The sequence below is a fragment of the Aspergillus udagawae genome (genome assembly GCF_001078395.1).
Source record: "Aspergillus udagawae IFM 46973 DNA, scaffold_3, whole genome shotgun sequence".
In the NCBI taxonomy this organism is placed as follows: domain Eukaryota; kingdom Fungi; phylum Ascomycota; class Eurotiomycetes; order Eurotiales; family Aspergillaceae; genus Aspergillus; species Aspergillus udagawae.
Genome location: NW_025091266.1, coordinates 1,056,843 through 1,069,757, shown reverse-complemented (window position 1 = coordinate 1,069,757; position 12,915 = coordinate 1,056,843). Strand labels below are relative to the sequence as shown.

The 12,915-nt window shown below is 50.1% G+C and overlaps 3 protein-coding genes across 3 annotated transcripts; 2 read left to right on the top strand and 1 right to left on the bottom strand.

Moving 5' to 3' along the window:
* Window positions 1-297: 297 nt before the first annotated feature.
* On the top strand, window positions 298-9,351 carry Aud_004232 (type I iterative polyketide synthase; the record flags this gene model as incomplete). The annotated part of the gene is made up of 7 exons (XM_043289172.1): window positions 298-1,461; window positions 1,518-1,641; window positions 1,701-1,813; window positions 1,870-2,302; window positions 2,352-5,926; window positions 6,006-7,187; window positions 7,249-9,351. 7 exons carry the CDS (start codon window positions 298-300, stop codon window positions 9,349-9,351), a joined length of 8,694 nt encoding a protein of 2,897 aa, XP_043145107.1.
* A 283-nt stretch (window positions 9,352-9,634) lies between these two features.
* Window positions 9,635-10,186, bottom strand: Aud_004231 (uncharacterized protein; the record flags this gene model as incomplete). The annotated part of the gene is made up of 1 exon (XM_043289171.1): window positions 9,635-10,186. The coding sequence occupies one exon, from the start codon at window positions 10,184-10,186 to the stop codon at window positions 9,635-9,637; it is 552 nt and encodes a 183-aa protein (XP_043145106.1).
* A 611-nt stretch (window positions 10,187-10,797) lies between these two features.
* Aud_004230 (mannoprotein) lies at window positions 10,798-11,381 on the top strand (the record flags this gene model as incomplete). Its single annotated transcript, XM_043289170.1, has 2 exons — window positions 10,798-11,133; window positions 11,184-11,381. 2 exons carry the CDS (start codon window positions 10,798-10,800, stop codon window positions 11,379-11,381), a joined length of 534 nt encoding a protein of 177 aa, XP_043145105.1.
* Between the last annotated feature and the right edge of the window lie 1,534 nt (window positions 11,382-12,915).

Here is a 12,915-nt window from a genome sequence, read left to right as displayed (position 1 = left end):
GCGTTCAATGCAAGGGACTGTGCTTGCTGATAGAATACCAGCGGTGAAATGTGCTTCCCTTGCGGGACTCGACGTAATTCGCACTCACTGGTCTTACAGCACAGAGGAAGAGGGATGGGAAAGAGAGGAACCGTAATACAATGTTTTATTTAGCAAGGGGTAGGAGACGAAGAACCCATTTAAAGGTACAATGCCCTCAACTCCAGGGTCTTGAAGTTTATCAGTCTACCATTATCCCTATCTTACAGTTTTTTAACCTTGTCACAAGACCAAAGCTAGCTCAACAGATTGAACAGAATGTTGCCAACAGCGGATTCGCCATTGAATTCACCAGCTGGAGCAGGGCAGCTTTCTGGACCCTCTGATACCTATTTGTGTTCCTTGCCGCACAGACTAAAAGACCGGGCGGATACCGATGAGGACCGAGCTGAGGGTAATGATGGCGATATTGATCCTGTTCCCTTCCCAATTGCCATTGTGGGTATGTCAATGAGGCTGCCGGGAGGTGTCAATTGCGAGAACGAGTTTTGGGAGTTCTTGATAAACAAACGAGACGGTCTGTGCAGAGTCCCTGACAATAGATATAATATCGACGCCTTCTACAAAGAGTCCACATCTGGTGCAATTCGGACACAACATGGATACTTTCTCCAGCAGGATATCGCGTATTTTGATGCTGCTTTCTTTGGAATGAGCAAGGTCGAGGCTGCGAGACTGGATCCGCAACAGCGAATGTTGATGGAGATTATCTGGGAGTGCATGGAGAACGGAGGTCAAACGCAATGGTGCGGGAAAAACATCGGATGCTATGTGGGTGTCTTTGGAGAGGACTGGTTAGATCTGTTGAGCAAGGACACCCAGGCTAATGATCGATATCGGGTTATTGGAGCTGGTGATTTTGCTTTATCAAATCGGATATCATATGAGTTTGACCTGCGGGGCCCGAGCATGACAATTCGAACAGGATGTTCCTCCTCGTTAGTCGGCTTGCATGAGGCCTGCCAGGCTTTGTATTCGGGCGAATGCTCTTCTGCCTTAGTTGCTGGAACGAACCTGATAATCACACCGACTATGACCACCTCAATGTCTGACAATATGGTCATCTCGAAGAGTGGAATCTGCAGGACATTTGATGCCGCCGCAGATGGCTACGGCAGGGGAGAGGCCGTAAATGCAATCTACATCAAACCACTGGATGCTGCCTTGAGAGACGGTGACCCCGTTCGCGCGGTTATTCGGTCCACTGCTGTCAATTGTGATGGTAAAACCCCTAGTATAACCACACCGGGCTCACAGGCACAGGAGCGCCTAATCCGTCGGGCATACCGGAGAGCAGGAATCACGGATGTATTCAATACAGGCTTCTTTGAGTGTCATGGCACAGGGACGGTTGCCGGGGATACAGCAGAGACGTCTGTTGTGGCAAAAGTCTTTGGAGACCACGGTATACACATCGGTGCAGTATGTTGAATCCTATCACTGCCTACCTTCGGGTATAACAAGCTAAGTGGAGTCAGGTAAAAGCAAACGTCGGTCATTCGGAAGGTGCTTCGGGGGTTACAAGCGTCATAAAATGTGTTTTGTCATTGGAGAGAAAGACTATCCTGCCGAATGTCTTTTTCAATGATCCAAATCCCAGAAGTATGTCCAGCACATCACCTTGTTCTTTTCCAAAATTAACATTCGCATTCACACCTTAGTACCCTTTGAGCAAGCAAAGTTACAGGTTCCCACCAAGGCCATGCCGTGGCCCGTAGATCGATGTCAGCGAGTTAGTGTGAATTCATTTGGAGTCGGCGGTACCAATGCCCATGTAGGTCTCATCTTCGCATAATCGTTGAGTACGGCCCTGTTCGCTGACCAGCTAAGCTCATCATGGATTCCGCATCGACAGCATGTGGAGAAGGATTATCTGACAAGGTGTCACACGACTGCTCTTCTCATTTGTTGCTTGTTTCGGCCAAATCACCCAGGTCACTAGATGGGAATATCGAGGCACTCAAAGCTTACATCGATACCAGCTCGGTTTGCCCAAGTGACCTCGCATATACCTTGGCTGTGAAAAGAGAGCACATGGTTCACAGAGCATTCGCAATCCTTGATCACAACGGCCAGATTTCGTCTTTTGAGAAATTAAAGTCGGCGTGTCCACTGGTCACATTTGTATTCACCGGACAGGGCGCACAATGGCCAGGGATGGGAAGAGAGCTCTTCTTACAAAGCAAGCGATTCCAAGACGATATTAAAATGTTGGATCGCGTGCTGCAGTCGCTAGAAAGCCCGCCAAAGTGGACCATTGAAGGTGGGGCGATCAGGACGTCCCAGATCATACCTTTGTTGACATCATTTAGGGGAACTCCTTCAGTGCAATGACCCGGACAGGCTCAAAGAAGCTGATGTGGCACAATCTTTATGTGCTGCCGTTCAAATATGTGTTGTGAACATCCTCCGTGAATGGGGAGTCAAACCGTCGTCGGTGATTGGACACTCAAGTGGTGAGATAGCTGCGGCATATGCTTCCGGCGCAATACCCGCAGAGGTAGCCATAAGCATCGCATATTTGCGGGGCCGCACTATTAGGTCGTCGAGATCGAATGGTGCCATGGCTGCGGTTGCTTTAGGACGTGAGCAGATCAAACCTTACCTGAGGGAGGGTGTTGTGGTAGCATGCGAGAACAGCCCACAAAACGTCACTATTTCTGGGGACCAGAAAGCTATAAACGAGGTAGTTGAGGAAATCCAGGCCAGCGACGAAATATTCTGCAGGCTTCTGGCGGTAAATGTTGCCTACCACTCTCCCCATATGAAGGATCTCGGGGAGTTGTTCGAGAAGTATCTGACTCCGCGCATGTCGTACAACAAGTCCATGGTCCCTCTCATCTCCACGGTCACTGGGGAAGTAATTAGTGAGCCAGACCGCTTAGATGCCAGATACTGGCGACGCAATTTGGAATCACCAGTGCTTTTCAGCAGTGCAGTCCAGGTCTTAACCGATGCCGACAAAGAAGAAAGACTCTTTCTTGAAATTGGGCCCCACAGTGCGCTCTCCAGTCCTCTACGCCAGATATTATCCGAAGCGGAGAATAAACGGCTATATTACGTACCGACATTGATGCGGCGAGAAGATCAATGGAGGTGTATGTTGGCTGCGGCAGGTCAATTGTACATTCATGGTACTGTCCTCAATTTGGCTGGCCCGCTTGTTGGCAGTGGGAAAACATTGACCAATCTACCCCCGTATTCCTGGGAGTATAATGAACGCTTTTGGAACGAGACGCGGTTAGCCCGAGACTGGAGATTGCGAGAACATTCGCACCATGAGCTGCTCGGCTCTCGCGCCCTCGAGTCCACCGACATCGAGCCGATGTGGAGGAACCTGCTAAGGCTGGATGATGTCCTCTGGCTCCTGGATCATAGGCTAAGTGGTGAGGTTGTGTTCCCGTGCGCCGGATACGTTGCTATGGTTGGTGAGGCCATCCGACAGATATCAGGCTCCAGTGACTATTCTATCCGAAACATGTTCATCAGGACCGCCCTGGTTGTAAACCACGAAGGACATGACGACGTCGAAATCATCACTAGTCTTAGGCCAGCAAGGATAGCAGACAATGTGGATTCAGTATGGTATGACTTTACCATCACAGCCCATCAAGACGGCGTTTGGAGCAAACACTGTATCGGACAGGTCTGTGCTGGCCAGGATCGTCAACATGCCCCTATCCAACTCAGTCCACATAGCCGCCACGTTCCATCTGACAAATGGTATGAAGCCTTGGAGGCTAAAGGGCTGGAGTACGGACCCCGATTCCGGGGGCTTGACTCCATCACTGCGAGTCCATCCAGCCCACATGCTGCAGCCGTACTGCATCCTATTGAAGAGAATCGCGATAGTCACTACGCCCTTCACCCTATTCTCATTGATCAATGCTTGCAGCTCCTAAGTGTGGCAGCTACGAATGGCCTTTCTCGTCGGATGACCAGGCTTTGCATCCCAACAGCGATAAGCAGCCTCTATATTGCTGATGGGCAAGGGGAGATGTCAGTCGGTGTTTCCTGCAACAATAATATGGGGGCTACCATGCGTGGTAATGCGCTTTTGGTTGCCGATGGGCGCACCTTACTGTCTATGCAAGACGGCATTTTCTTCAGTATTGCAGATACTGCCTTGCGAGACGACGCGCCGCCACTGGCATCTACGCTTCACTGGAAACCCCATATTGATTTCGTTACCTCCGAAGAGCTTTTACCACCCTTCCCGGATAATGTTTTCAGAACTGGACAGATTAGCAGGCTCGCCAGGTTGGTGCTCATTGAGACGTATCATCGAACAAGGTCGGCAGCTCCTACCAAAGAGCACTTGAGACGGTATCATCAATGGATTGAATCGCAGTACGAGATGATACGTGACAATGTCCGCGATCTGCTCCCAGAGATGCGAGACAAGCATGCTGCCGATCCTGCCACCTGGTGGCCTGAAATCCAACGCATCATCGACGCGGAGCAAAGTCCTCTGCTAAGTCGTCTCTACGCGCTCGCTGAAAGGATCCTGCGTCATATCCACGAAATTCTGGATGATAGATGCAGCTCCATTGAGCTTCTGATGGAAGGCGACGGGCTAGGGAAAATGTACGGGGAGATGTCCGCGGTGACGCACTGGGACGCATTCCTCTCTTTACTGGGCCACTACAACCCCAGCCTTCGCGTCTTGGAAATCGGTGGAGGTACTGGAGGTGCCACCCGGCTGGCATTAAACGCACTGGTTTCTTCCGGCAAGGGCCGTATGTATACTACATACACTTTTACGGATCTCTCACCAGGTTTCGTTTCCCAAGCTAAGGAGAAATTCGCCGAGTTTAGGGGCATGGAATATACAACGCTCGACATTTCCCAAGATCCGGAATCCCAAGGGTTCACGCCTGGAACGTATGATTTGATCATTGCCGCTAACGTGCTCCATGCAACGCCGCGGATTTCTGAGACACTGCGCAATGTGCGCAGACTCCTCTCACCAACCGGTCGACTGCTATTGCAGGAACTGTGTCCTGCAAACCCCCTCATTGGCTGCATCATGGGTACCCTGCCGGGCTGGTGGATCGCAGAGGACGGCAGGGATGTGCCCTACATGAATCCCGAGAAATGGCACGACGAACTCGTACAGGCGGGGTTTACGGGTGCTGATGTGGTGCGCTTGGACTCTGAGGCCCCATACCAGTTCAATGCCAACATCGTAGCGAGGCCTTCTCCTCGTCTGCCCATCAAAGGTGAGATCGGTCTTCTGCATCAAGGTGAAGTTTCCAGTTGGGCCCGGGGGTTTGGACGCCTTCTGTCGTCGAGGGGATATGTGGTCAAGTGGGTCACCTTAGATGAATCACCCACGGTGCCAGATTTTATATCCCTGCTAGATTTGGAGAAGCCCTTCTTCGACAATCTTTCCCCTGCCAAGTTCCGTCAGTTCCAGCGGTTTGCCTCACAATTCACCAAAGGCCGCTCACTCTGGCTTATGCGATCGGTTCAATTAGTGGAGTCAGACCCTGACCCGGCTCGTGCACTTACTTTGGGCGTCATGCGCACCATGCGACAAGAGATGGCACGAGGTCCATTCACGGTGGAGATAGAACAGCTGGAAGACGCAGCCATGCATCGTGTGATTGATATATTTGAGAAAGTGAAGACATACGACGACAACCAGAGCCCTGACCCGGATCATGAGTTTGTTCTGAAAGATAACGATATCTATGTGGGTCGTTTCCAGTGGTCCTCCTTGGATGGGGTCATCACCTCTGCCCCCGAAACTGGATCTCGGATCCTCGACATTGGGTCCCACGGAATGCTAGACACCTTGAAATGGAGCTTGAGCGGACGACGCCCTGTGATGGCGGAGGACGATGTTGAGGTTGACATCAAATGCGTAGGATTGAATTTCAGAGTACGTGGGTCCAATCTGGGCTTCGGCTTCCCTTTTCATTCCACTTGCTGGAGAATGTGACTTACAGGAAAGTTTTCAGGATATTATGGTCTCAATGGGGCTGATGGGAGATACAAGCGAAATGGGTTTGGAAGGTAGCGGAATTGTACGGGCAGCAGGGCGTTCAGTGACCACTCTGCAGGCCGGGGATCGAGTCCTGTTTGCTGGCAAAGGCATGATGGGTACACGGAAGGTAATGCCCGTGGGTAGCTGCATAAAAATACCAAATGACCTTTCCTTGGAGGATGCAGCAGCAGGACCGTGTGTGTTCACGACGGTCATCTATTCGCTGATGCATGTTGGACAGCTCCGGAAAGGACAATCCGTGCTCATTCATAGCGCGTGCGGAGGCGTCGGACTCGCTGCCATTCAGGTCTGCCAGATGATCGGCGCTGAGATCTTTGCAACAGTCGGGAGCAATGAGAAGAAAAAACACCTGATTGACAACCTCCAGATCCCCGAGGACCATATTTTTGACTCGCGGAGCCCCTCCTTCGAGCAAAATGTGATGAGGATGACGGACACCAAGGGAGTTGATATAGTCTTGAATTCCCTATCGGGGGAGTTATTGCATGCATCCTGGAGATGCGTCGCACAGTTTGGAAGGATGATTGAGCTTGGTAAAAGGGATTTTCTAGGCCATGGCAAACTGGACATGGACCTTTTTGGGGGAAATCGCACCTTCACTGGCGTCGATCTGTTTCAGATTGCCGAAAAGTCACCCGAGCTGTTCCGTGGTATGATAGACGATTGTCTCCAATTCTTCAAGGACGGAAAGCTCAAGCCAATCCGTCCCGTGACCACCTATGAAGCAACTGATATTGTTAAAGCCTTTAGGCTGATGCAAAGTGGAAGGCACATGGGAAAAATAGTCATCCGCATGCCAGAGGATCCTTCCACCTTATCAGTCTCCCGAATACATGAGAAAGGTAACTTGTTTCGCGACGACGCGTCCTACCTGCTTATTGGAGGGTTTGGAGGCCTTGGTCGAGCCGTCGCAAGATGGATGGTTGAAAAGGGAGCGCGGCATTTGATCGTACTGTCACGGTCCGGCGAGGAGTCGCCCCAGAATCAAGCATTCATTGAAGATCTGAAAAGCCAAAGCGGCTGCCACGTCGTCAGCGTTACTGGAAGTGTCGCGAATCCGATCGACACGCAAAGAGCGGTATCGGCAGCGACGAAACCAATTGCCGGGGTCATACAGATGTCAATGGTGTTAAGGGTGCGCATCCGCTGCTCTCGTGATTATGCTAATAACGCTGACCTGTATTTCTTGCCTCCAGGATGCAAGGTTTGAGGATATGACCTTCGAGCAGTGGAACGAGGTCCTCGCGCCAAAGGTCCAGGGCACCTGGAACCTTCATCGCGCACTTGATGGCCAAGACCTCGACTTCTTTGTCCTATTTAGTTCAATCACGGGCGTTATGGGCTTTACAGGGCAAACAAATTATGCAGCAAGCAATTCTTTCCTTGATGCTTTCGTGAAATATCGTCACTCAAAATGCCTAGTCGCCAGTGTCCTTGACATAGGATTCATGGGAGACATAGGGTATATCCCTGAGAATTCCCCCAAGACACTCCAGTATGCCCGGTCGGCATCGGCACAAATTGTAACCGAGCAGGATCTGCTTCATGCCCTGGAGCTTGCTATACTTTCAGGACCACTCAAGGGCCCATCTCAACTTGTCCTTGGGCTGGGCACCTCCAAGCCGCTCTCAGAGTGCGCAGCGCAGCCACTATGGGGGCAGGATGCTCGCTTCCTAGCATGGCAGAACGTCCTGACAGCCACGGAGGGCCAAACGACCGCCAAACGTGAAGAACTCAGGCGATTTATAGAAGATATTAAGCGTGACTTATGTATCCTATACAAGCCAGACACAGAGGAAAAGCTTACGTATGAGCTTGGGAAGATGATCGCGTCCTACTTGTCGTACTCTGAAGATTTGATGCCGCACGAGCTCGCGAATATTGCAGTTGACTCTCTGATGACAATTGAAATCAGAGCTTGGTTGAGAAGGCACGCCGGACTCGAAGTATCGTTAGTGGAAATCTCCAGGGCAGGCACAGTTGGCGGGCTGAGTAAAATTACTCTGAAGATGCTCCGTGAAAAATACCAGTCAGGCGAGCTGGTGAATGCCAATACCAGAGACGTGGCATGGGAGTCCGGAGAGCCAGATGAATTGAAACTCTGCCTGCAGGATAGCGAGTTGGGCAAGGATATCGAGCCACTCTCAACTCAAGTCGCGGATTGGTATGCTGACGATGAAGGGCGTGTCTTCATGACTGGGGCCACAGGATATTTGGGAGCATTCTTTCTAGCTCTACTGTCTGGTTTACCCCAGGTCAAGGAAATCGCTTGTCTTGTTAGAGCCAAGGACGTGGCCTCCGGAGTATCTCGGATCAAAGAAGCTCTGGCTGGATATGGCCTTCCCTTCGACTGTGAACAGAAGCTTCGCATTATTCCAGGAGACATCAGTAGCGCCACGCTCGGGCTCAGGACAGAGGAATTCGACGAACTCGCTCAGTGGTCCAGTGTTATCTTTCATTTTGCGTGCTACGCCAATTATACACTTCCTTATTCCTCCCACCGAGAAGCAAATGTTCTCGGCCTGGTCAATGTGCTCCGCTTTGCGAACACCGGACGCCCTAAGCCGTTTCATTATGTGTCCAGTATATCTGCCTGCGGAGTGGCGGGATATTTCTCAGGGCAGGTCATTCCAGAGGACCAGAGACCCCTGTTTGATCTTGACATAGTCAAAGAACACATTGGCTACACGCAGAGCAAGGTCGTGGCGGAGCATATAGCGTGGAATGCCATCTCTAATGGTCTCCCGCTGACCATATACAGGCCTGGATTCGTCACTGGGCACAGCGTCACCGGGGCTTCTAAACCGCAGGACTTCATCAACCGTCTAATGTCCAACTGTCTTCGAATCCGCAGCTATCCTGTTGCTCCACATGCCCGAAACCAGTTTATTCCCGTGGACTTTGTCTGCTCCTCCATGCTGCGGATTTCTCTGTCTAGTGAAAACCTTTGCCACGCCTTCAATCTCGTTCGGCCTGACCAAGAACAAACCGTTACGTGGGAAGAGACTTTTGAGATCCTCAGCCAGAATTGCACCATGCCGTTACGGCGCGTGTCTCCATCGCAGTGGATCGACATATTTGCCGAACATGGCAATGAGAGGGAGAAGGCGGGTGTTTCCCTCTTAAAAGATAAACTGGGTGGAAACTTGGTCTGGTGGGCTCTTGATGAGGGCACTATGGCTCTTTATGAGACCAGCAACATGCGCCGAGCGCTCTCGCGTTTCCCGGAGATCCTTGAAGTGCCTTCTGTGGCTGATCTAATCAAAACCTACTTGCCTCTATGGAGGAATCAGAAGTAGGGGACTTGTGGTGGATACGACGTATACATCGGGTGTTTCATGGCATGCAATGGAGATATAACAACGGTGTCGTGCTTTCCGTACCTAGCTGGCCAAGAAGCCTGTATAATTTGTTGTGAATTCTACAGCAACTCTTTAGTGTATTCTGATAATTAAATTCCAGCTTCAGAGACACCCCGTAACTTCATTAGGACCGCAAGACTTGTTGAAGCGCAATGCTTCTCGCTTGTTCCTAGGTACAATTGCATTAAGACCACTTGCTCATCGCGGATCGTAGCACAAATCAATTCTTATCACAGGCAGACGCATAGTCATCCAACTCCTGAGGAATGACACTTTCCCAAAGCTCCGGCCCCTTGAGATACGCATTCATCTTGTCGCACATGTCCTTTGTGATAAACGTTGAGAGTTGTTCCATCTCACCCAGCACTACAGGCATCATATTCTCCTTCAAGCAAGCCCCAACAGCCTGCATTGCCTTCTGATCATGGCATAGATCCGTGTTCCCTCCGGCCGCAGCACACTTGTTTTCGATCTTTGTGGTGATGTCTCCGGAGATACTGTCCGCAATACTGGAAAAGCCAGACAGACCCATTTCACCCATACTGGTCGTGACAATCTGGCTGACGATTTTGCCGTTAACCTGCTTTTCAAACTGAGCCATCGTTGTAATGCATCCTTTCTTGCAGACGTGTTCATCAAACGCCTGCAAGGTGATGTCGAGTTTGCTGGGGATGAAATCTGAGATGGAGGTGCAGCTGGACGGAAGCGTACAGAGGACGGGTGCAACCAGAGTAAGAAGGCTGCATGATGACAGAGCAGCTGTAAAATGCATCTTGAGTGTTGTAGCCCACAGATTGGACCCTGTATCCGCAAAGTCAAGGCAAGTCCTTTTGTGCTGTCAACATTCACTATTGTTGATGATATGTCTATTATCAAACCTACCATGATCAAGCATTATGTCACGTTTCTTGCGCATATCAAGAAGCCCCTTTATTCGTCCGGCAGAATGCCAAATTGACCCCTTGCGTTACATGAACTACCCATAAATGCTTGAATGCGGCAGATCAGGTTTCTACTGCATACGGGAAGGGACATTCCGGATGTAGCCTCATAAACAAGTATCAGAGTTACACTGCATACATGGAGATTTCGCCTCGACTGCAGGATATTCCATGGCTAAAGGTGCTCTACCGCGTTTCTCATGCCGTCATTCATACTTGGAATCCACGTGAAGAAGTATTCGTTGCTATGGCCGCGACCTCACATTCCGGGTATACCCTGTCTTGGGCCAGTGTGACCACAGGTGGGCACTTGCCGGTCCCGTGCAGCCAGATCATTTGCAGCTATAAATCCATGCAACAAAGGACTTCTGAGACATCCTCAATCGTACCACCTATCTACACTCCTCATTTCAAACCAATATCCATTCTTCTCTCATATACAATGCTCTTCTCCCGCGTGACCCCGGTAGCCCTACTCTTCGCCCTCGCGACGTCCGCCCTGGGCGCAGTAAACACTAAGCAGACTGTCGACGGCCTGAATGACCTCCAGAAGCGCGTCATAGAGGCCCGCAAGAGCATTGAGGGATGGAACGGTGGCCTGATGGGCGCCATTCCCGTCGCCAGCAAAATCCAAACATTGCAGAATACTGCTGCCAACACACGCAGGACCATCGATCAGTCAGATGCCTTTGAGAATGACGACCAGGATGCTGTTATGGCAGCTTATCAGCAATTACATCCAGAGCTTGTAGGAGCCCTAAATGCAGCAGAGCAGAAGGTAAGTCATTCCCCTCCCCATATAATAATCTGAAGTGGTTCTGACCCTAGATCCAGGCGCCGGCCTTCAAGGATGCGGGAGTGGGCTTCGTGGCGAGGGCTATGATAGAAGATCTCAGTGCTGAGAAGGACAAATTTAAGACCGCTATGCAGGGGAAGGTGCCTGCCGAGAGCTACCGCAGCGTTGAGCCTGGTATGGCTGAGGTCGATGCTGCCTTTGATAAGACTCGCAAGGCGCTCGCTGCTTAAGTGGCTGACCACTGTGCCGGTGGAGCACAGTGAAGCTGGCTAGGGGATGCTTACTATGTTATTGTTCTGGAATTTATCTTGCAATCTAATTGAGAATTACTTGTTCTATCGGACTTGAACTGTAGACCCTATGGAATATTGGCGGCTCCCTCTCCATGCCCCGCCGGTACAGGTAACGAGTAGCTCTAAGAAACGAAAGGCGAAACTACTCAGGACCAAGTTCCTGGTCGGCTGTCCTGAAGGCGGCAGGCAAGTCATGTCAGAGGTATTACTGCGGCGATTGTTGAAAGTTGAATGCTCGATGGTCAGCTGAAGTATGCTAATTGAGCTATGCTTGGATAATGCATACTTAGCATGCAAGGCGTTGCATTCTCCGGGTGTGAATTCATCCCTTTGCATAGGTTGGGCTTTTTCATGCACTTAACTGTGGGCTAGTTATTATAAGATATGCATGTAATATGTTTCTTCCTAACCTAACGTCGGGCGGCTTGTCGAGGCCAGAAGGAGAGGCGAATTGCGATCCGCAGAATTAGAGGGGAAAGAGCTCAAGGAGCTAATTTTAGGAGATAAGTTTCTGGGTATGGTCTTGACTTAAATCAGAAGCAACCAACGTTGCATTATTTAAATAGAGATCTATTACTGCATCTAATGACGCGTGATTCATCTTCAGAATGTGCCCCTGCCTTATTATGCTTGTGTCCTGAAGGGGGTATACCCTGGTGTGTGCTAGCAAGGCAGCACATTGCTTGTTAGTAGGTAAGGGCACAGCATTAAGCCAGATGTTGTGTGCTAAAAAGGCCTATTCCTTGCTGTACTCTAAGAGGCTTGACTATAATTATAAACTATCTGATATTGTAGGCTATGTGTTTAGCAAATTATGAAAATAGTTTGCATAGTAGTAATAGCTATAGGGGCATCACTCGTAGTTTTCTTATGTCTTCCCCTGGTAAGCAGAGGCAGGAGAAGGAATAAGGAATATCTATCACGTGGGACCCTTCCTTTGCCTTAAGAGCAAACAAAAGGGGCCTCCTTAGCCAGGATAGGTCCTTGTATTTATGGAGTGTTCTACGCACCTATGCTGGTAATGCTTAAGTAGCAGGGCATTCTCCGCTTGCAATGGTTAAAACTATTTAGTGAGCTTGGGACCTACGAAATGAAGGTGATGATAGGACTCTGTCAGGGTTTGGCAGGTTCCCAGAACGGGGTCAAGTTTTTAAGAACCGAGAGTCGATATAAAAATCAACGATATTGAAGGGTGCGGTATAAGAGGGTGTTCACAGAGACGCAAGCAAGCCAAATTAAATGGAACTATTATATAGGTACCATGAAGAATGCATACAGGTCTACCGTCCTGGTAAATCATTGCTTCTCTGTTGTATTCGAGTAATCTAGCTCCAAAATTCGCCATCACTATTAAACGCTGACGCCGTGTGTCTGACTGGTGTATGTTGTTCAGGTTTGAGACATACAAAAATCGAGGTCCTGAACTGGTTGCCTCACAAGCACGGATTTATCGGATGAATACTACCACCTC